We start from the raw sequence: 23,938 nt of genomic DNA on the forward strand, positions 1-23,938 counted from the left end.
ATCAAATGCATGTCGACTAATTACAACTCAGAAAAAACACATTCAAAAGATCAAAAGAAACTTCAAAGTCTGTAATTTCTAACAGAAAAGTACGACAGATAAATCAGTAAGAATTTCAACCGTGTGTGTGTGTGTGTGTGTGTGTGTGTTTTTGGCCACACTGGGCAGCATGTGGGATCCTAATTTCCCAACCAGTGATTGAACCTGTGCCTCCTGTATTGGAAGCATGGAGTCTTAACCAGGGAACTGCCAGGAAGTCCCAAAAATACATAATGACAAAATTTCATGGGCAATTTGCAATTTAAGCAGAAGTTCAAAGGAACAAAACACAAAATTTCTCATTGTTAATGAAAAGTCTTTAGTTTTGAAACAATGGTATCAAATCACTATACTATTCAGTTTCCACTAGATACATTTTAAAAAGAGATAAAAGCTTATTTTTAAATAACCATATTTATAACACTTTAAAAACTATATTCTTTACAAGCACTAAAACTTACGAAGAAAAATTTGGATGCTAATTTAAATATGGCATCAAAGTGGGAAGTACATCATTTTTCAGAATTTTTATGTGTCATCCAAACAAAAAGGTTTGAAGATCTTTTTGAAAATGTGTAGCCCAGCCCTCTAGCCATGACTCAAGTAAATGTAAAACATTAAAAGTGAAGGATCCTAACCCATCAATAAAAATATTAGAATACTTCAGAATCATATAACTTACAGTTATTTTATGATGCTCAAGAGGAAATCTGATATTACTTTTAGAAGGCTCAACATCTTTCTAGTCCAGCAAAGAACTACAGGCATTATACAAATCATGTAATCTCAAACTAAATCAATGGGAATAAATTGTTTTTTTTTCCAGTACAGAAAAAAACAAGTGATAGATCACTTTCAGAAACAGATCTCTGTAGCTTCCTGAGTACACAGGAACCTGAGGATTTGACTATCACTGTACAAAGGTAAAGACTGTAAAGGGTGGCGGGCAGCGAAACAGAATAAACATCAGGATGAAATGCTATTTCTGTGGCTGACATAAATACTCATACTGAAAGCTGCATTATAACTAAGACTTCAAATCTGGGCATAAAATACTTAATGCTTAAATTACATAAAACCAAAATTCTTTACCCATATAAAGAGATTAAAAACTAGATCATAGCGAAGACAATGTCCAGCTAAGGAAATCAGTAATTATGACTTCACTATTCACTGAATGTACACATTTGAGAACATATAAAATATGAAATTACATCTTAGTGTTAATATTTTCACATTCCTTCTGTATGGTGTTCTCACTCTATTTAGAAATTTACACAACAGAATTTCTAACTTATGGTCTCATTAAGGAATACTGCCTGAAATTTTTGGTAAATACCAAAATCTTAAGACCACTGATTTCCTTGCTGTATTTAACCATTCCAAAAGAAGGAGTAGTTTTCTAAAGTTATAAGAACTCAAAGAAAAGTGATTCTAAAACTCATAAGTAGCATGAATCCATGTTTGTGAGTTCAAGGACAAAGGCTTCTGCTTTGCAGGACTTTGGTTTCCCTAACTCAGCTCATGAAGTCCAGTCCCACAGAGTATCATATCAATCAGTATCTCTTCTTTTCTCCTAGTTTATCATAAGACTTTATCTACCTAGAAGAACTTGGTATTTCAACAGAAAATCATCAGAATATTTTCTTCAGGGTTCCTTTCTGCTATGCAATCATCCAATGATTTATTTTCCTTTATGAAAAGATACTGGAGTGCAGTGAAGAATGAAAGAGAAGAAAGGATTGAAGTCAATGGAATTTTAGAACAGAGATTAAAAAAAGGGAAAGCCATGGCTAAACAGGTTCCACGTCAAGATTTAATACTGTAAAACACCAAACAAATCAAACTGCAACTGAAGCACAGGGAGGTCAGAATTTATATATCCTCACCTCCAAGTATGTTACACTTTAGAAAGAACAATTATCCTTTCTGATATACATAACGAATAGCGTCGTACTTCCTGCTTATCCACACCTGAAAATTAATCTTCATTCACAAAAACTCAAACTGAAGACTTTCCACACTACCTTAGGCTTTTCAACACGTAGAATTTGTAGATTTTTCATAACTGGCCTCTGACTAGGTATTATTCCCAACTACTTACCATTTACCTTAAGGGTTCCCTATTTGTATCTGTCTTCTCCAGTCACCATTCCTCCATCAAATGTTCCATATTCATGCCTTCCTTTCCCCAGTTTTACTTTTCGATTGCCTCCCCAGGTCACAGACTCTTGTTCCCTCATCCAGGAGTCCTCATGCCCAACTTTTTCCCCCCTTCCCATTCTCCATTAACTCTTCCCTCCACTGCTTCTGCCCCAGAACGGAAACAAGAATGCACAACAGGACAAGAGACAGGGATTTGGAACTCTGGTATTCTCCTACAGCCTCACATTCCTCCTAGCTATTGATGTAAGAACCTGAGAATTGTACCAGTCAATTTTTTTTTAATGAAATAGATATGATATATGGTACATATAGTACAGAATTGATGTCACAACCCAAGGAAGACTGGGGAAAGCAGTGGTGACTAGGACAGAGAGATATGGTTACCTATAAGTTATGTTCTCTAAATAAATTTGTGCTACCACAACCTTTTGGGGACTGAATATTTTTAAAAATTAAAAATCATTCCAAAGACTCACCCAAGAAATTAGGATACAGATGGTCAATATTATCCACAACATAGTTACACTTGGGACATCTATTATTATCCTCCAAACTCTGATGAATACACTTGTAGCTATTAACAAAGAAAAAATAAAATAGGCTTCATTAAATCAGTGACTAATTAGTAAACTGGTCACAAAATAATGCCTATTAGTTTTCTATTCCTTATTTTCAACATAAGCAATCTAGCAGTTATCAAGTTAATTTCAGCTTATACTTTTATATCATAAAAAAAGTACATAGGACATTTATTAGATAATATATACAAAAGTTATTTAAAAATAAACTTAAATAACAAGCCTACTGGATATAAAATTTAAAAGGTAAGTTTATGCAATTTAAACGGTACATAACAATAGCAAGAAAAACAAAAGCCTACAATTTAGTTAAGCAAACAGACTGTGTTCTTGGAGTTTTGATATCCTTAATACAAGAAAAGCTCATTCAAATAAAAAGAAAATAAAAGAAGAACATAAAAATCAACAAATGAAAAATTAGTCAATAAGCATGGGAAATACCACCTTCACTAGGATGATAAATTGATTTAAAATTATATATTACCTTTTACCAATCAGAATAGAAAAATAAACAAAAGGCTATCAGAGTTAGGAGTACATGTAAAAATGAATAATTTCACAGGCTGTTGTAGGAAATTTAACTACCATAACTTTCTAGAAGACAAACTGTATGGAAAATTCTTAAGGCTGTGTAACCTCTTTGATGCAGTGATATTACTTCCTGGAATTTATCTTTAGGAAATAAGCAAATATATATAAGTAGAAAAATGTTCAATTCAAAGTTATTTGTAAACAGCAAAATAAATTAGAAGCAACCAAAACATTAGGAAATTGACTACATAAATTTGTAAACATCAATCCAATGTATAGTCAATAAAAATCATATCATAATATGTAACTTATTATAAGCCATGAAAAATAATAACTGTTACAGGCATAGCTAGAGACATAAGATTATGATAAATTTTTCCCTTCTCAGATTATTTATTTCTGTAATGTTTGGCTTTTTACAACTGTATATTGCCTTATAATAAAAACTTTGAAAATGTCATTCAACTAAATAGCGAGAAAATATCAAACTGACATTATGAAAATAATCATTACATTACTAGGGCTTCCCTGATAGCTCAGTCGGTAAAGGATCCACCTGCAATGCGGGAGACCCTGATCAACTCCTGGGTCAGGAAAATCTACTGGAGAAGGGTAGGCTACTCACTTCAGTATTCTTGGGCTTCCCTTGTGGCTCAGCTGGTAAAGAATCCGCCTGCAATGCAGGAGACCTGGGTTTGATCCCTGGGTTGGGAAGATCCCCTGGAGAAGGGCATGGCTACCTACTCCAGTATTCTGGCCTGGAGAATCCCATGGACCACACAGTCCATGGGGTCACAAAGAGTGGAACACACCTGAGCGACTTTCACTTTCACTATGTTACTCAATAAAAATAATCTTTAACACAGTGGATACAATTCCATTTCTGTTTTAAAAAATTGTGTATGTGTACATTTCTTTAAACTTTTTAACTTCATTAAATTGTAGTTGATTTACAATATTTTGTTAGTTTCACATGAGCAGCTTCAGATTCTTTTCCATTACAGGTTATTACAAGGTATTGAATATAGTTCTGTGAACTAAACACCAGTAAATCCTTGTTGTTTATTTTATATACAATGTAGTGTATCTATTAATCTCACACTCAATTTATCCCTCCCATCCCTTTTGGTAACCAGAAGCTGTTTTCTAGGTCTGTCAGTCTCTTTCTCTTATAAATAAGTTGTGTTACTTTTTTAGATTCCACTTATAAGTGGTATTTGCCTTTCTCTGCCTGACTTACTTAGTATGATGATCTCTAGGTCCACCCATGTAGCTAAAATGCCAATGTTTTACTTTTAATGGCTGAGTAATATTCCACTGAATATATACCACATCTTCTTTATCCCCTTATCATTGGTTGATGGATATTTCAGGGGCTTCCCTGTCTTAGCTACTGTAAATAGTGCTGCTATGCACATTAGAGTGTCTGTATCTTTTTGAAGTAGCATTTTCTCAGGATATGTGCCTAGGAGTATGACTGTAGGATCATATGGTAACTCTGTTCTTGGTGTTTTCAGGAATCTCCAGACTGTTTTCCACAGTGGCCCCACCCACTTACCTTTCTACCAACAGTGTAGGAGGGTTCCTTTTTCTCCACACCCTCTCCAGCAACTACTTATTTTTAGACTTTTTGATGATGGCCATTCTGACCAATGTGAGATGATACTGATACTTCACTGTAGTTCTGATTTGCATTTCTCTACTAGTTAGCAATGTGGGGGATTTTATCACCCAATTGATGGCCCTCTATATGTCTTCTTTGGAGAAATGTTTATTCAGGTATTCTGCCCATTTTTTAATTGGGTTTTTTTTTTTTTGGACACTGAGATTCATGACCTGCCTGTTGATTTTGGAAGTTAAGCCCTTGTTGGTCACATCATTTGCAAATATTTTCTTCCAGTTTGTACGTTGTTTTTTCATTTTGTTTATGGTTTCCTTTGCTCTGCAAAAGCATATAAGTTTAATTAGGTACCATCTATTTATGTCTGCTTTTATTTTTTATCTTTTGCCTTGGTAGACTGAACTAAGACAACATTAGTGTAACTTATGTCAAAGAATGTGTGCCTATGCTCTCCTCTACAACGTTTATGGTATCAAGTCTTATATTTAAGTCTCTAAGTCATTTTGAGTTTATTTTTGTGTATGGTATAAGGGAGTTTTCTAATTTCATAGATTTACATGCAGCTGTCCAGCTTTCCCAATACCACCTGCTGAAGAGACTGCCTTTTCTCCATTGTATATTCTTGCTTCCTTTGTTAGGATTAACTGACCACATGCATGTGGGTTTATTTCTGAGCTCTCTGTGCTGTTCCATTGATCCATACTTCTGTTTTTGTGCCAACACCATGCTGTTTTGATTACTGTAACTTTGTAGTACTATCCAAAGTCTGGGAGGGTTATGCTTCCAGCTTTGCTGTTTTTCCTCAGAATTGCTTTGGCAAGTCTAGGTCTTTAGTGGTTCCATATAAATTTTAGGATTATTTGTCCTAGCTCTGTGAAAAATGCCATGGATAATTTGATAGGGATCCCATTAAATATTTAGATCTCTTTGGGCAGTGTGGCCATTATAACAGTATTAATTCTTCCAATCCAAAAGCAGGGAATATCTTTCCACTTCTTTGTATCATCTTTCCCTTCTCAATGTTTTATCATTCTCAGCATATAGATCTTTCATTATTCTCTTTTGTTGTTGTTCAGTCACTCAGTCGTTTCCGACTCGTTGCGACCCCATGGACTGCAGCTTGGTTAAGTTTATTCCTAGGTATTTTAATTTCTTTAATGAGATTTTAAATGGGATTGTCTTGTTTTTACTTTCTCTTTCTGACATTTCATTGTTAGTGTAAAGAAACTCAACAGATTCCTGCATACTGATCATCTACCCTGCTACTTTGCTGAACTCATTTATTAGTTCTAATAGTTTTAGTCATAGCAATCAGACAAGAAAAAGAAATAAAAGGTAAAAATAAAAGAGGTAAAACTATCATTGTATGCAGATGACATGATACTCTGTAAAAAAAAAAAAAAACAACCCCTAAAGACTCCACAGCAAAACTGTGTACATTTAAATGGGTACATTTAAAATAAACCAAAAAAGACATTCACCATAATGTTAGCAGTATGTGCCTCTGGGTCATATAATTATGGGAAATTTTTTCTTTGGCAGTGTCTACAAGTTTCTATAGTAAATATGTACTGCTCCTAATAATCAGGAAAAAAAAAGTTACTTCTAAAATTTTACTAGAGTGACAAGTATAAAGATGATTCCCAAAAAAGACAATATCTCTTCTTTTAACATTTTATTTTACGTTGGAGTATAGTTGATTAACACTGTTGTTTTAGTTTCAGGTGAACAACAAAGTAATTCAATTACACATATATATGTATCTACTCTTTTTCAAATTCTTTTCCCATTTAGGTAGGTTTTCTAATATTGAGCAGAGTTCCCTCTGATACATGGTAGGTCCCTGATGGCTATCCACTGATAGTACCTGTTCAATCTGAGTCCAAATTACTATAAATTTACCTCACCTTCATAAACTAAAGAGATTCTTGCATCTGCCTACTTTCTTCAACCTTATCAAAACAAAAACCTACAACTATCAGGTTGCTCTGTTCTAGTTATTATCTACTTTCTCATCTCACACTTGTTACTGGAAGACAAGCAAAAGAGGAGGACATGACAGACAATCAATGTAACGGTTGTCTCTGGCACAGCACAGGGACCTAGAGATTAAACGTCTGGCATGTAATAGGTACTCACATACTCAACAAATGACGAGCACAGTGTTCCAGAAACAATATCATCACCCCCTGCAACTGTGACCAGGCCAGGAATACCATATTACCACAAAATAGATTCCATATAGGAAGAAAAATTTTCTACATGGAAATTTCAATGAAAGAAATCATATTTTTTTCATTTTAATGCTAAATTGTTTTTATTTTTATTGCAAGGGAAAAGCATAAAGAAGATATGCAAATACAATAGATTAAGTTCCAACATGGAAACATTTATAGTCTGCTTAAGGGAAAAAGAAATGAATTAATATTACCAGAATACTTGCCCACAAGACAAGACTTAATCTTTACAAAAAAATAACAAAACTATAGGGAATTCCCTGGAGGTCCAGTGATAAGAACTCTGCACTTTACTGCTGTGTCCCAGGTTAGATTCCTGGATGGGGAACTAAGATCCTGCAGGCCACTCTGTGTGACCATGAGGAAATAAAAGACACCTGCATGTTCGCATAAAGCAAGTCATGAAGGAGAGAATCTGAGAAGGTTATTAAAGGTGGGAGACAGGGGCTGAGAGATAAGCAGAAGGAGGACATCTGGAGGTTATAGCAAATAGCTTTTGAAAAGAAATGCTAGTTAGAAAATGAGCAAATAAAATGATAAGAATAAACTAAATTGTTAAGACAGAGAGTTTGTCAACATACAAATTCCTGAATCCAGTAGAACAGTCCCCTCTCCTTTCTTCAACCCCCAAATCATATCTCTTCTCATTAACCTATTACCATACCATCCTCTCCCAGAAGGAAAAAAAGAAGTCTAGGACACAACCAGAAACAGAAGCCCAAATGACTTTTCTGCCCTGTAACTTGATAACATCCATCTATACTATAAAATTTAAATGTATCAAATTACATCCCACTATACAAAAGTCCAGTGATAACAAGATGAATCGATTTCATTCTATAACATCTACTACCACACTACCACCTCAGGTACATTCCTTCTAGTTTGAGAAACAGTAACTGTCTTCAGTTCAGTTCAGTCACTCAGTCGTGTCCGACTCTTTGCAACCCCATGAACCGCAGCACGCCAGGCCTCCCTGTCCATCACCAGCTCCCGGAGTTCACCCAAACCCATGTCCATTGAGTTGGTGATGCCATCCAACCATCTCATCTTCTGTCGTCCCCTTCTCCTCCTGCCCTCAATCTTTCCCAGCATCAGGGTCTTTTCCAATGAGTCAGCTCTTCACATCAGGTGGCCAAAGTATTGGAGTTGCAGCTTCAGAATCAGTCCTACCAATGAACACCCAGGACTGATCTCCTTTAGAATGGACTGTTCGGATCTCCTTGCAGTCCAAGGGACTCTCAAGAGTCTTCTCCAACACCACAGTTCAAAAGCATCAATTCTTTGGCACTCAGCTTTCTTCACAGTCCAACTCTCACATCCATACATGACCATTGGAAAAACCATTGCCTTGACTAGACGGACCTTTGTGGACAAAGTAATGTCTCTGCTTTTTAATATTCTGTCTAGGTTGGGTCATAACTTTCCTTCCAAGGAGTAAGTGTCTTTTAATTTCATGACTGCAATCACCATCTGCAGTGATTTTGGAGCCCCCAAAAAATAAAGTAAGCCACTGTTTCCACTGTTTCCCCATCTATTTCCCATGAAGTGATGGGACCAGATGCCATGATCTTAGTTTTCTGAATGTTGAGCTTTAAGTCAACTTTTTCACTCTCCTCTTTCACTTTCATCAAGAGGCTCTTTAGTTCCTCTTCACTTTCTACCATAAGGGTGGTGTCATCTGCATATCTGAGGTGATTGATATTTCTCCCGGCAATCTTGATTCCAGGCTGTGCTTCATCCAGCCCAGCGTTTCTCATGATGTACTCTGCATATAAGTTAAATAAGCAGGGTGACAATATACAGCCTTGACGTACTCTTCCTATTTGGAACCAGTCTGTTGTTCCATGTCCAGTTGTGACTGTTGCTTCCTGACCTACATACAGATTCCTCAAGAGTCAGGTCAGGTGATGTGGTATTCCCATCTCTTTAAGAATTTTCCACAGTTTATTGTGATCCACACAATCAAAGGCTTTGGCATAGTCAATAAAGCAGAAATAGATGTTTTTCTGGAACTCTCTTGCTTTTTTGATGATCCAGCAAATGCTGGCAATTTGATCTCTGGTTCCTCTGCCTTTTCTAAAACCAGCTTGAACGTCTGGAAATTCACGGTTCACGTATTGCTAAAACCTGGCTTGGAGAATTTTGAGCATTACTTTACTAGCATGTGAAATGAGTGCAACTGTGTGGTAGTTTGAGCACTCTTTGGCATTGCCTTTCTTTGGGATTTGAATGAAAACTGACCTTTTCCAGTCCTGTGGCCACTGCTGAGTTTTCCAAATTTGCTGTCTTATTCTGTACTTAATCTGTGTATATGTCTCAGAGTAGCTCTTCTATTTGCTAATTAAAAGCAGAGATTTGTTTCATTTATCTCTCTACCCTCAATATCCAGCCTAATATCCCACTCAAGAGCTGGAACTCAATAAATGTTGAATACATGAAAAACAGATATAAACAAAACAAAGACATACTTCTGTTGCCTTCTGGGTCATATAAAATACTCCTAGAAAGTTTCAGTATTTTTTATCACATGCATGCATGCCAAGTCGCTTCAGTCATGTTCGACTCTTTGCAACCCTATGGACTGTAGGCACTGGGCTTCTCTGACCATGGCGATTCTCCGGGCAAGAATACTGGAGTGGGTAGCCATGCCCTCCTCCTGGGAATCTTCCCAATGCAGAGACTGAATTGCGACTGATATCTACTGCACTGGCAGGCAGGTTCTTTACCACTCGTGTTGCCTGAGAAGCCCTATCACAATAACTCTAATTCATTCTCATTCATCTAATTCTCATTCATCTATCTACCTGACATCACAAGTCCAAACGCAATGTTGTGGATTCCAAAAGAAGACAAAGTACCTAAACTAGCAATCAAAATAGGTGAGCATAAAGAGATAAGATGGACATATATATTTTCAATAGCTACTCACACTGCAACTCTTAAAAAAAACTTAGTACCACAGTGCGCTGACATAAATGGGTACCTGTGTTCCCTAATAAGTGTAGATCTGATCACAAAGAATGACTATTTCTCCACAGATGTATATAGTTGTTCTCTTTCTCCTATTAAGTGCTTGAAGTGAAGTGAAGTGAAGTTGCTCAGTCATGTCTGACTCTTTGCGACCCCATGGACTGTAGCCTAGCAGGCTCCTCCATCCATGGGATTTTTCAGGCAAAAATAATGGAGTGGGTTGCCATTTCCTTCTCCAGAAGATCTTCCTGATCCAGGGACTGAACCCGGGTCTCCCACACTGTAGGCAGACGCTTTACTATCTGAGCCACCAGGGAAGCTCTCGATACCTACCTACAAAATATAATAGATTTTTCTTTCTGAGTGAACAGGGATGAATAGATAAAGAAAACTGAGTAAGTGGAAAATTGTCAAAAAAGAAGGGGGTACAGAAAGAACAGATAGTACCAGTGATTGTATCTAACAACCTGGTACTAGTAAAGCACAAGATGGAGGATTGGTCAGAAGTCCCAACAGACAAACTGACCCTCAGGCTCGATCACAGGTATGCTGTGATGACAACACTGAGGGACCCTATTAATTATAACTAATTTGTAATAAAGCAAAATAGAAAATCAGCAATTGATATACATGTGGTCAGAGAAGCAGGGGACAGAGGACAACCTGGAGACCACAAGGGGGAAAGAGAAAGAGCAAGCCTTATCTCTGTATCATACAATAGCCAGTTTTTTAAAATGATATCACTGAGTTTAAGTTAGACTACAGCTAATATTAATAGCAGATTCACTGTGAAGTGGGAATGAATAACGAGAAAGGACTTCCTGCTATATGGTCTCCAATGTGTTACCAGGAAAGACTTATCATTTATAAGTGGGACCAGGGATAAACAGTTAATGTGGCTCAATCTGATTTAGTGTTAATAATCTGGATTGAGCCTTGAAGTGGCATACAGCTTGACTCCAGGTTACCAGCCCCAGGGTTCAACTTGGCAAAGAGTTGATACAATAGGCTACTGTTCATGACTAAAGTTCCATAGGCCTCACATATTAGATAAAGTAAATAATTATGAGTTTTTGCTTTAAACAAAAGTACAAAATATTTAGGTGCTTCCCCTGTAGCTCAGTTGGTAAAGAATCTGCCTACAATGCAGGATACCCAGGTTCAATTCCTGGGTTGGGAAGATCCCCTGGAGAAGGAAATGGCAACCCACTCTAGTATTCTTGCCTGGAGAATCCCATGGACTGTAGCCTGCCAGGCTCCTCCGTCCACGGGGTTGCAAGAGTCAGACATGACCTACCAACTAAACCACCACCACCACAAAAATATTTCATAGTTTATCAAGCCTGGGACTTGGATTGTCAGACTCCAGGTTTATTGGCTCCTGCCAATGTTATTATCTCTATCCTACCAAAACCTGCTCTCTGGTAGGTATTTTAAAACATAATCATATCAGAGTGTAACACAGTAACTTGAACTGTAACAAGGATCTAAACTTTATTTTTATTTGAAAGGAAAAAAAGGGTATTTAAGAAAACAATGGAGCTTCCCAACAATGACCTAAAGACATACCATGAAGATTACAGGACTCACTGAAAAGGGTAGGACTGTCCAGTTATAAAGTCAATCCGTAATTTATTATATTTCACAACTTCGTGAAACAAGATCTCTGAACTGATTTACCAGACTCTTAAGTTTTTTTAAAATGCCACAGTAAATTATAAGTTAGAGGAGGGCAGTTAGGAAAAATGAAAATCTCACTTTACAACCTGTTTCACACTTCACTTTCAAATCTGTGAAAGAAGAAGAGGTCACGGGACATGAAGACAATGGGGGTTGAGCGTTGTAGAGCAGCAGAAGATAGGCTGAATGACTTGACAAAGGTAAATTTTAGACCCAGAACCCAGAACTAGATTCCTGGTCCATCGACTTCAAGACCTTGCTCTTTTAGCTTTACATCAGGATACTCAACTAAGGGCAATTTTGTCTCCTAGGGGATATCTGGCAATGGCTGGAGACATTTTTGTTTGCTACAACTGGGAGCAAAACGGTTGCTACTGAGTTGTTAAAGAAGCAGGTATACCTGTTGGGTATATTAGAACACGACAGAAATATTAAATAAACAGTGTAAATAATTTAGGGAGATGATTACAAGTAGACTATATCACCCCGAATCAAACAGGTAAATAAACAAACTAAAGGAATTAAACATACAGAAATTTCATACTCATTAAGATGACCACTATTTAAAAAAAAAAAAAAAAAAGAACCAAACCAGAAAATAACAAGTACTGGAGAGGATGCAGACAAACTGGAACCCTTGTACACTGTTGAGGGGAATGTAAAATTGTACTGCAGGTAGGAAAAACAGTATGGCAGTTCTACAGACGATTAAACAGATTTACCACATGATCCAGCAATTCTACTTCCAGGTAAACACCTGAAAGAACTGAAAGCAGGATTTCAAAAGGCTATTTATACATCAGTGTTCAAAGCAGCATTATTAACCACAGTTCCAACAGATGAAAGCAACGCCAGTGTCCACAGAGAGATGAACACACAAACTATGATATATACAGTCATCCCTCAGTATCCACAGGGAACTGCTTCCAGGACCTCCATGGATCCAAAATCCAAGGATGCTCAAGTCCCTTATACAAAATAGAACAGTATTAGCTTATAGCTTACTGCACATCCTCCTGTATATTTAAAATCATCTCTAGATCACTTGTAATATCTAATATGATGTAAATACTATGGAAATAGTTGCCAGTGAGCTGCAAATTCAAGTTTCTCTTTTTAGAGTTTTCTGGAATTTTTTTCAAATACTTCTGAACCCTAATTGGTTGAACCCACAGATGCTGAACCTACAGATATGTAGGGCCAACCGTACATGCAGTTAAATGTCATTCAGCCTCAAAAAGGAAGGAAACTGTGACATGTGATGCAACATGGATGAAACCCGAGCACATTACGCTGAGTGAAATGAGCCAGTCACAAAAATCAGATACTGGTTGATTTCACTTATATGAGACATCCAGAGAAGTCAAAAACCACAGAAAGTAGAATGGTGACTGGCAGAGGTTGGGGGAAGAGGGATACGGGGACTTATTTAATAAGGATAGTTTCTGTTTTGCAAGATGAAAACATTCTGGAGACTGCACAACAATGTGAACAATATTCAACATTACTTACTTAAAAATGGTTAAGATGGTAAATTTTATGATATGTGTATTTCATCACAACTGAAACTCTTTCAAAATACACAAATTTATGTGACATATAACCTTAAGACAGCCCTGAGCACAGTGTTAAAGGACCAGAACTTTTTAATCCTCTAATATCCTTTTTCAATGACCTGCTAGCCTGTTTTAATGACCCTCACATCTGACCCCCATGAGTGAGTTAAAGGTGTTTCATGCTTCATTCTGATACCCAGCACCCTCCAAGTTCCTAAAACAACAGTCAAAGCTCTTTAAACAGTTAATAAACCCAGAAGTTTATTAATTATAATTTCATATTTGATTTCATGGTAAATCAAAGTATTTCACAGAAACTACACCATTAACCAGGTTTGCCTTGAGAAGTCAAACCTATAAAGGTGTATCAGTCAAGGAAATACAATTCGAAATAACCAACAGTAACTATAAAATGCAACTTCTCGCTGGCTACATTTACACACAAGTTAAAAACTGCCAGAAGACAATTTCACTAAATAAAATCATCTTACCAAAAGCTGTGACCACACTTCGTCATGTATGCTTCCTCGATCATATCAAAGCAGATGGGGCTAAAAACAAATAGAAAAATAATTAATACATTTTTTAAACAGAGTAATTACAAATTGGAAAAAGTCATAACAGTATCAACAAAATCATATTTCAGTACACAGGTAAGTCTTCAAACTTTTTACTGATGAGAGATGAAATTTTTATTGGGCTGAATGAACTTTAGTGGATTGCTGGTAAAAAAAAAATAATTTGTGGGCCATCAAGTTCTAAAATGAATGAAATGAATAATTTAACTGACCCCAATATATTCAAAAGTCCGTAACTTTTCACAGTGTGGTGCAATAACAAAAGCAATTAAGTTCTGCCATCTTTTCGATCATCCCTGGTACCAGACACACAAGACCTACCCATCTAAATGCTCTTTTATTTTCTATCTCAAAGAAACCTAATTTCCTGAGTGATAAATTTACAGTTACAATGTCAATAACTCTTCCAGGCGGTGAAGATGCTAATGATAACTAATACTTAACACGAGCTATGCATGTCCACTTAAATAATGATATATATTAACTCAATCCTTTATAGATAAGGAAACTGACACAAGTGATGTTAAAGTCACAGAGCTAGGAAGTAACACAGCCAAATTTTCAAACTCAGGTGCATGTTCTCAATCGCTATTCCATACTACTTTCACATACGATAAGTTAAATATCAAGTCACACCAACTATGCCACATGTTCTGGCCAAGGAAAGGTGGTTATCAATCTCTTGAGAGGATACAGTCCACCAAAGATATGCAAAGCCTTACAAAAAGCAATTTCCCTTTATCCTTCTCCGTTCTTCCTTCCAAAAACTCCATGAAGTCTCCGGAGATACAACAGCCATCTTGTGACCACAAAGACAACAACCACAGGCTAAAAAGACAGGATATGAGTTCCTTGGTAACATTCTCCAGCAGTTGCATCAGCCATGAATTGTCTCTCTCTGGACTTCACATTACAAGAGAAAGGCAAATCCTCACTTGCTTAAGCCAATATTTATCGAGTTTTCTGTTACTGGTATGCAAATCCAGTCCTTATTGATGATACATGACAATTAAACTGCAAATGAAAATTTATCCACTCCCTTCAAGAAAAGTTTCCTAGGCATAAGTACCATCTTAGAACGTGAGGTTTAAAGTAAGTTATAAAGTCTCAATGTTGCACAAGCTCGGCGTTTCATCACCTATAGTAACCTGGCATAGACTGCACTGAATTTGTCAACCCTTTACTGTCCCAGACTCAGAAGAAGGAGAAATCTCTTAAATGTGGGGATTCGGTAGTTCTTCTTTTGGAACGAAGTCCATCTTGCTCCGTCTGATGAAGAAGGAAGAGGGGCGAGAGTCCCTCCTGAGGACACATGCATGAGCTGCCCAGGGTGCTCTGTGATCCCAGTCTGTGAATGAAGGATGCTGAAGAGCAGATCTGGGATAGACAAATTTTATTTTACACCGGTACAGCAGGTCACTGGGTGCTCAAGCAGGTATCTTAAGGCCAATTTTTTTTTTTTTAACAGATAGAAATATTTACTCAATTACATGTGAACAGCATATAGCTTTCAAAACTTTAACATTTTTAAATTAATTAATTAATTTGGGTCTTCATGGCTGCACACGGACTTCTCCCTGTGGTGGCTTCTCTTCTTGCAGAGCACAGGCTCTGGAGTGCGGGCTCAGCGGTGGCAGGCACACCCAGTAGCTCCACAGTATGTGGAATCTTCCTGGACCAGGGATCAAACTCGTGTCTCCTGCATTGGTAGGCTGACTCTTATCCACTGTACCACCAGGAAAGTCCCAAAATTTTAACATTTTGAATACTCCAAACCTCACCTAACTATTATGAATCATATTCTACTTTTTAATCTTGCAGTTTTCTAAACCCATCCATCTCTTAGCATTCAAACTCCAAAAAGAGTGAAAATTGTCCTTCTTGAGTGGACTATATATATAGTTTTATTAGTAAGAAAAAAGGAAGAGTTGAGAGTAATTCTCTTAATCTTAGAAGAGGCTGAGTCAAAGAATTACAGAATGACTTTGAAGAACAGATCTTCCTTTTGTTTATAAAGATCTCTTCAGGTCTACGTCAGCCCCTAAGCCTGGAATCTTCAAATCACTTGGGCTCTACCCTTTTTCACAAATACCACTTACTCCTTGATTTCTCTGGTCAGTAAGTCATACCTTTTCTTTTCTCCTTTTTTCTTTCTTTTATTTTTCTTTTTGTTTCTTTTTCCCAATTTTTTTTTTTCTTTTCTCTTGGTCATCTATGAGGCAAGCAGGATCTTAGTGCCCTGACCAGAGAGCAAACCTGTGGCTCCTGCAATGGAAGCATAGAGTCCTAACCACTGGACTGACAGGGAATTCCCAACTCTCAGCTCTTCCCAATTCCAGAAAAAGGGCAAAAACATACTCAGGGTAGATTTTGGGGGAAAATGTAAACAAACAGCTTAAAACTCCTTCTACTCTGCTTATCAATAGCATTCAAAGATAATGAGCTAGAAGACCTAAGCATAAGTACAAACATAGCAAGTATATGAACTGGTAGACAAGCTAAATATTATAGCGATATCTGAAATTTTATGCAGCCCCCAAATCTTTATACAGACCCCCCAAAATATTTATGGACCCTCTCAAACTTTTTATGGACATCTGACAGTGGCAGCATCAAAAACAAGGAAGAAATCACAAATAGATTAAAGCCAGTGCTGTGACCATTTATGCCTCCTGTATCACCATAAAACAAGCAATTCTTGTAAATCAACACAGAAGACAGAAATTCCAACAGAAAAAATGGGAAAGGATATCAATTCCTAATTCACAGGAAGGGAAGACATACTACTTTTCAAGTATATAGAAAGATGTTCTAACTCAGCAGTAATCAAAATTTGCAAATTAAGATGATAAAATGTTACCCCCATTAAATTATTAGAAAATTAGAATACCAAGAATATGAGGGAGGATATGGAAAAACAAGAATTTTCATGAAGAGACATCTGGCAAAGCAACCTACATTGAATTTTCATATACTTATTACCCAGTAATCCCACTCCTGTGATTTGTACCTGTGATTTGTACAACATAAAAATATACACATCTAGCATATGTATACATATATGTAACTACATATATACATGTGTATACATTTGTGTGTGTGTACAGAGCTAAGAGAAACACCCACATCTGTCAATAGGGAATACCTTTGAGGATACCTGCAACAAACTGGATACTTGTTACAGTAGGGAATTTAGAGGCAGCCTTAACAATCAAAATTATTAGAATGGACAAATAAAAATGTGCTTAGATGTATACTAGAAAACATCATGAAACAGCCAAAAGGAATGAATCAAAGGTACAGAAGCACCATGACTGGCTATTTTGTCAAGTGAAAACAGAAATGAAAATAAGATCTGTGACACACAATATGTTTCACATAAAATTAAAACACAAAAAATTGGTGTCACAGGTATGCATATATTCAAAAACATACATAAATCACAATATAATAGAAAACCAAGAGAAGAGGTTAGGAAAATAAAAAATTAAGTAGGAGGAGAAATATACTACCTTATTCAACAGAATCTAAAAATAACATCAATAGTAAGATGCACCATTGCTGCTGCGAAGTCGCTTCACTCGTGTCCGACTCTGTGCGACCCCATAGACAGCAGCCCACCAGGCTCCCATCCCTGGGATTCTCCAGGTAAGAACACTGGAGTGGGTTGCCATTTCCTTCTCCAATGCAGGAAAGTGAAAGGTGAAAGAGAAGTCGCTCAGTCATGTCCGACTCTTCGTGACCCCATGGACTGCAGCCCACCAGGCTCCTCTGCCCATGGAATTTTTCAGGCAAGAGTACTGGAGTGGGTTGCCATTGTCTTCTCCAAGATGTACCATTATATGCAATTAAAAAGGAAACAACTCTGCTGATTAAACTAATTACTTCTTTATCAGTTTAGAATTTTATCCTTTTCTAAAAAGCTCTTTTAGATTTAAGTTTTATCATACATCACTCTTGTGGAAAACAGACACACACACACACTTATAATTAGGTTTTCCAACAAATACTCATTCTTCAAGGTCTAACTTCTCCGAATCACTTTTTGACTAAGTCACTGATATCCAGATTTTTCCACATATTACTGTCCATTTCTTTGGTGAAGTATCATTTACTAGGAGAATTCATAATGGAACTAAAAACTGTCGTTCCTGGGACTGTAAGCCAAGTTTACACTCAGTCAGATCACCTACATCTGACTCCAGCTTTAGGAATGTTGCTAAACATGTCTAATTCACCACATTCTAATCTGTTGAGGCAGGCGTTTTCTCTGTTGACATATCTATCCATGGGTAAAATGACAGCTACCTCCAAGAATTTTTTTTTTAATTTCATCATCTACAACACATAACCCAATTTTCAAATACGCCAAAGAATAAATGAAGGAAAAACTAGAATCAAAGAAAATGACAAAGTGAAACAAAGCAAAAGAGGAGCCTTGGGCTGGCTAACGAGCAAGGTGAAACACGATTAGTTCACCCTGGACTTGAAGTCAAAATTTAAACGAAGCAGGCTTGCCCTCTTACTATACACACTTAGAAACTGGCTGGCGGTCGGAGGTTGCGGGGGTGAGCAGCAGGGAGAACAAATAAACCAACTGCTTTTAGACACTGGACACCGAGCAACACAGTACCAAGACCTCTGAGGAAAGGGGACAAATGACACGAACGCATCACAGATTCAGCTTGTTGCCTTAAAGTGAAAGTTTCCCAGGTTCAAGGAGGGAGAACACAAGCAGAGCGCCACAATCTTGCTGGAAGGACAAAGAAGAAAGAACTTACAGGGCAGGACACCCAAGAAGGAGCTACAAGAAGGAAATCCTAAAAATATCTACACAGTGTTCTCATCAGATTCACCGCTGAATGCCAGTCACGTGTGCCCAAGGTGAAAACTCCACAAGCTCACATTAGAGACAGACGATCATTTCCAGGGGCTGATTAATACATGAACTACCAGCTGATAAAAGCAGCAGCAAATCAGACGTCAACAGACATTACCCAAGTTACAACACAAAGAGAAAAAGAAAACACAGCATCTATGGGCTGTGTGTCAAATGAATCAAAATAAATATATGAAGACACTGAAGTTTATTTTAAAATAACAATTAACAAAAAAACAAAAGACACCACATCACACATCCAAGAAGTTCAGAAAACTCCAAGTAGAATTTTAAAAAATAACAAACAAAAAACACCCTGATACATACACTGCATTTAAACCGATAAAAGCAAAAATGAAGAGAAAATCTTGAAGGCAGTCATAGAAAAAAGACACACCACATACAGAGGAACAAAGATGAGAATACAGCAGAGTTCTCATCAGAAACTATGCCAGTCTAGAGAGTCTGGAGAGCTTCTGGACTGGTGACGGCCCGGGGAGAATGCACACTTGGAGAGGGCACAGAAGCTCTGCACCGTTTCCCTGCACCGTGTTCTATGCATCTTCTCCATCGGTCTGTTTCTGAGTCACATCCTCTACTATTAAACCAGTAATATGGTCATTATTCCAAATTTTAGACGCGATGGATCATCTACACAGTGGGAACTGGTTGCTGCACTACTCCATACAGGAATCATCTGTTTAAGTCTTTTGCCCATTTAAAAAACTGGGTTGGGGGAAACGGCCAAGATGGTGGAGTAGAAAGACACTTGAGCTCACCTCGTCTCACATGCACACAAAAATCACAACAATATGCAGAACAACTATCACTAAAAATGAGTGAAATCTACCAGAAAAAAAAAAATCTACCACTAAAGACAATCTACCACTCAAGGAACCACATTGAGACCGTCAGGGGGGACAGATTTGCCATATAATCAAATCCCTTACCTCCAGGTAGGTGCCCCACACACTGGAGACTAATTATATCACAGAGGTTCTCCCACAGGAGGAGTGAGAACTCTGAGCCCCATGCCAGCCCCTGCAGGTCAGGGATCCAGCACCAGGAAGAAGAGCCCCCACAGGATGTGGCTTTGAAGGCCAGCAGGGCTTGACTGCAGGAGCTCCAGAAGACTGGGGGAAACGGAGACATCTCTCTTAAAGGGTGCACACAAAATCATACACCCAACGGGACCAAGGGTAAAAGCAATAATCTGACAGGAGCCTGGGCCAGACCAACCTGCTGTTTTCACAGGGTCTTCGGGAGAAACAGGGGGCATCCGCACTGTTGGCAATTTTATCAGGGAGCACTCATTTCCAAGAGCTCTCCTGGAGGCTCTGACATTCTGGCATCAAGATCTGGCCCTGTTTAACATCTGTCGACTCCAGTGCTGGGATTCCTCAGGCCAAACAGCAAACTGGGTAGGGACACAGGCCCACCAATCAGACAAGCTGCCTAAGACTTCCGAAGGGCACAGCTGCCTCTCGGTACACCCCAGACGCTGCACCGCTAACAGAGGGCCACATCCCAGTTCTACCCGAGAGGTCAGGCACTGGACCCTCCCGCCAGAATGGGGCACCAGCCTCGAGACCAGCCTCACCCTTCAGGGGGCAGACACTATAAACAAGAAAACTGTAGCTCCACAGACCAAGTCTGCAAAGGCGGGTCAGAAACTACCTGGGACCCAGTGACAAGAAGGGACGGCACAAGACATTTCCTACAAAGAGCCACTGCTCCAAGATGGAGAATATGGTTAAAACGACCATACTACTCAAGATAATCTATAGATTCAATTAGTGAAGTGAAGTAGCTCAGTCGTGTCCAACTCTTTGCAATCCCATGGACTGTGGCCTACCAGGTTCCTCCCTCCATGGGATTCTCCAGGCAAGAATACTGGAGTAGGTTGCCATTTCCTTTTCCAGGGGATCTTCCCGACCCAGGGATCGAACCCGGGTCTCCCGCATTGCAGGCAGGCGCTTTAACCGCTGAGCCACCAGGGAAGTCCCAATCCAATACAAACCCCTATTAAATTATCAATGACATTTTTCATAGAAAAAAAATTTACATTTGTATGGAAACACAAAGACCCTAAATAGCCAAAACAATCTTGAGAAAGAAGAACGGAGCTGGAGGACTCGTGCCCTCTGACGTCAGACTATACTATATAGCTACAGTAATCAAAACAGTATGGTGCTGGCACTAAAACAGACATACAGATCAATGAAACAGGACAGAAGGCCCAGAAATAAATCCACGAACTTATAATCATTCAATCCATGACAAAGGAGGTAAGAACATACAATGGAAGAAATACAGTCTCTTCAGTAAGTGTTGCTAGGAAAAATCTACATGTGAAAGAACGAAAGCAGAACATTCTCTAACACTATAAACAAAAATGAACTCAAAATGGATTAAAGACCTAAATGTGAGACAGAATACTAAAAAACTCTTAAAGGAAAACACTCTTTAAGCAGGAAACTCTTGGACGTAAACTCTACCAAGATTTTTTTGGATCTGTCTCTGAGAAAAACTAAAACTCAAAACAAGAATAAAGAAATGGGACTTAAGTCAAACTTACATGGTTTTGCACAGCAAAAGAAACCATACCAACAAAAAGATAACCTACAAACAGGAAGAAAATATTTGCAAAGGATGCTATTGACAGGGGATTAATTTCCAAAACAGACAACTCATGCAATTCAATATTTTTTAAAAAGTTTAAAAATGGGCAGAAGACCTAAATAGACATTTCTCCAAAGAAGACATACAGGTGGCCGACAGGCACATGAAAAGATGAAAAGATGCTCAATACTGCTAATTATTAAGAGAAATGCAAATCAGAACTACTATGAGGTATCACACCAGTCAGAATGGCCGTCATTAAACAGTCCACAAATAATAAATGCTGGAGAGAGTGCAGAGAAAAAGGAACCCTCCTACACTGAAGGTGGGCATGTAAATTTTGCAGCCACTACGGTAAACAGTCTCAAAGTTCCTTAAAAACTAAAAACAGTTACCACATGAGCCTGCAATCCCACTCCTGGGCATATATTCAGATAAAACGCTAATTCAGAAAGATATATACACCCCAATTTTTACAGTAGTACCATTTACAATAGTCAAGTCATGGAAACAACCCAAATGTCCATCAACAGATGAATGGATAAAGAAGACATGGTACATATACACAATGGAATATTACTCAACCATAAAAAAGAATGAAATAATGCCATTTGCAGCAACGTGGACATACCCAAATATCCTATGATAACACTTACATGTGGAATCTAAAAAAAATGCTACAAATAAACTTATTTACAAAGCATAAAACAGACTCACAGACATAGAAAACAAACTTAAAATTATTAAAAGGGATAGCATGGAAGGGGCTGGGGTGAACCAGGGTGAGATAACCTAGGAGTCTGGAATTAGCAGATATATAAACTACTATATATAAAATAGGTAAACAACAAGAGTACTCAGTATAGCACAGGCAACTACAATCCATATCTTATAATAACCTAACATGGGAAAGAATCGGAAAAGGATACATATATGTATTAGTGAATCACTTTGCTGGTCACCTGATACTAAAACACTGTAAATTAACCATACTTCAACTTTTTAATGGTTTAAAAAAAAAACTATATAGTAAAAGGCAGTGGACTGATATCTTCAAAATACTGAAAGAAAAAAAAAAACTTTAAACTTGGAATTCTATATCCAGAAAAAAAAAAATTCAAATATAAGACAAAAGAAGTAATTTCCAAAATAAAGAAATAAATAACTTAGAGAACTCACTGCATACAGACTTCACTTCCTGATATATTCACGTAAGTTCTATGAGGCATAAGCTGGAATCCAGATTGCCAGGAGAAATATCAATAACCTCAGATATGCAGATGACACCACCCTTATGGCAGAAAGTGAAGAGGAACTAAAGAGACTCCTGATGAAAGTGAAAGAGGAGAGTGAAAAAGCTGGCTTTAAACTCAACATTCAAAAAACTAAAATCACGGCATCTGGTCCCACTGCTTCATGGCAAATAGATGGGGAAACAGTGGAAACAGAGACTTTATTTTCCTGGGCTCCAAAATCACTGCAGATGGTGATTGCAGCCATGAAATTAAAAGATGCTTGCTCCTTGGAAGAAAAGCTATGACAAACCTAGACAGCATATTAAAAAGCAGAGACATTACTTTGTCGACAAAGGCCTATATAGTCAAGGCTATGGTTTTCCAGTAGTCATGTATGGATGTGAGAGTGGGACCATAAAGAAAGCTGAGCACTGAGGAATTGGTGCTTTTGAACTGTGGTGTTGGAGAAGATTCTTGAGAGTCTACATGGAGATCAAATCAATCAATCCTAAAGGAAATCAGTCCTGAATATTCATTGGAAGGACTGATGCTCAAGATGAAGCTCCAATACTTTGGCCACCTGATGTGAAGAACTGACTCACTCGAAAATAGCCTGATGCTGGGAAAGACTGAAGGCAGGAGGAGATGGGGACGACAGAGGACAAAAGATTGGATGGCATCACTGACTCGATGGACATGAGTTTGAGCAAGCTCCAGGAGCTGGTGATGGACAGGGAAGCCTGGCGTGCTGCAGTACATGGGATCACAAAGAATCCGACACAACTAAGCAACTCAACTGAACTGGAATAAGAAATACAAAGACAGCAAATATACACAAAGACAGAAAGAGCTCTACATGTGGTAACAATGAATATAAATATGAAACATATTTTATGTTTAATCATTCTAAAATATAAGCAGCAGGAAGAGTTCACAATTGAATATAGAGCATAATACCATCCCTGGAAACAATGCAAGCACGAGAGGAAAACAGTAAGACAAATGGAAATTATAACCTAATATTTTAAGATGGACTAAAAGAAATAAAGAAAATTACAAAAGCATTGAAAGATAAAGAAAATTCTCAATTAGGCAACCTCAGAAATCAATTATTAGGAAGAAAAAATTATTTTAAAAGAAGTTAAAGAACTCAGGAAAACTTAGAAATAAAGAAAAAGACAGAAGAGCAAATAAGCACAATGGGCACTGATTTAAGAGAAAATTAGATGGCCATTTTAGGTAT

General features: G+C 37.8%; 1 protein-coding gene across 4 annotated transcripts in view; it reads right to left on the reverse strand.

The window, feature by feature from the left end:
• Positions 1–23,938, reverse strand: part of COP1 (COP1 E3 ubiquitin ligase) — a 226,255-nt gene that overhangs the window by 188,780 nt on the left and 13,537 nt on the right. For all 4 annotated transcript variants that reach the window (XM_065936106.1, XM_065936107.1, XM_065936105.1 and 1 more), the window contains exons 2-3: positions 13,873–13,932; positions 2,682–2,779 (exon numbers count right to left, since the gene is read on the reverse strand). In XM_065936106.1, coding sequence (XP_065792178.1) covers positions 2,682–2,779; positions 13,873–13,932 — 158 coding nt within the window. The remainder of the gene's footprint in view (positions 1–2,681; positions 2,780–13,872; positions 13,933–23,938) is intronic.

Source organism: Muntiacus reevesi, chromosome 5 (genome assembly GCF_963930625.1).
Source record: "Muntiacus reevesi chromosome 5, mMunRee1.1, whole genome shotgun sequence".
Taxonomy (NCBI): Eukaryota; Metazoa; Chordata; class Mammalia; order Artiodactyla; family Cervidae; genus Muntiacus; species Muntiacus reevesi.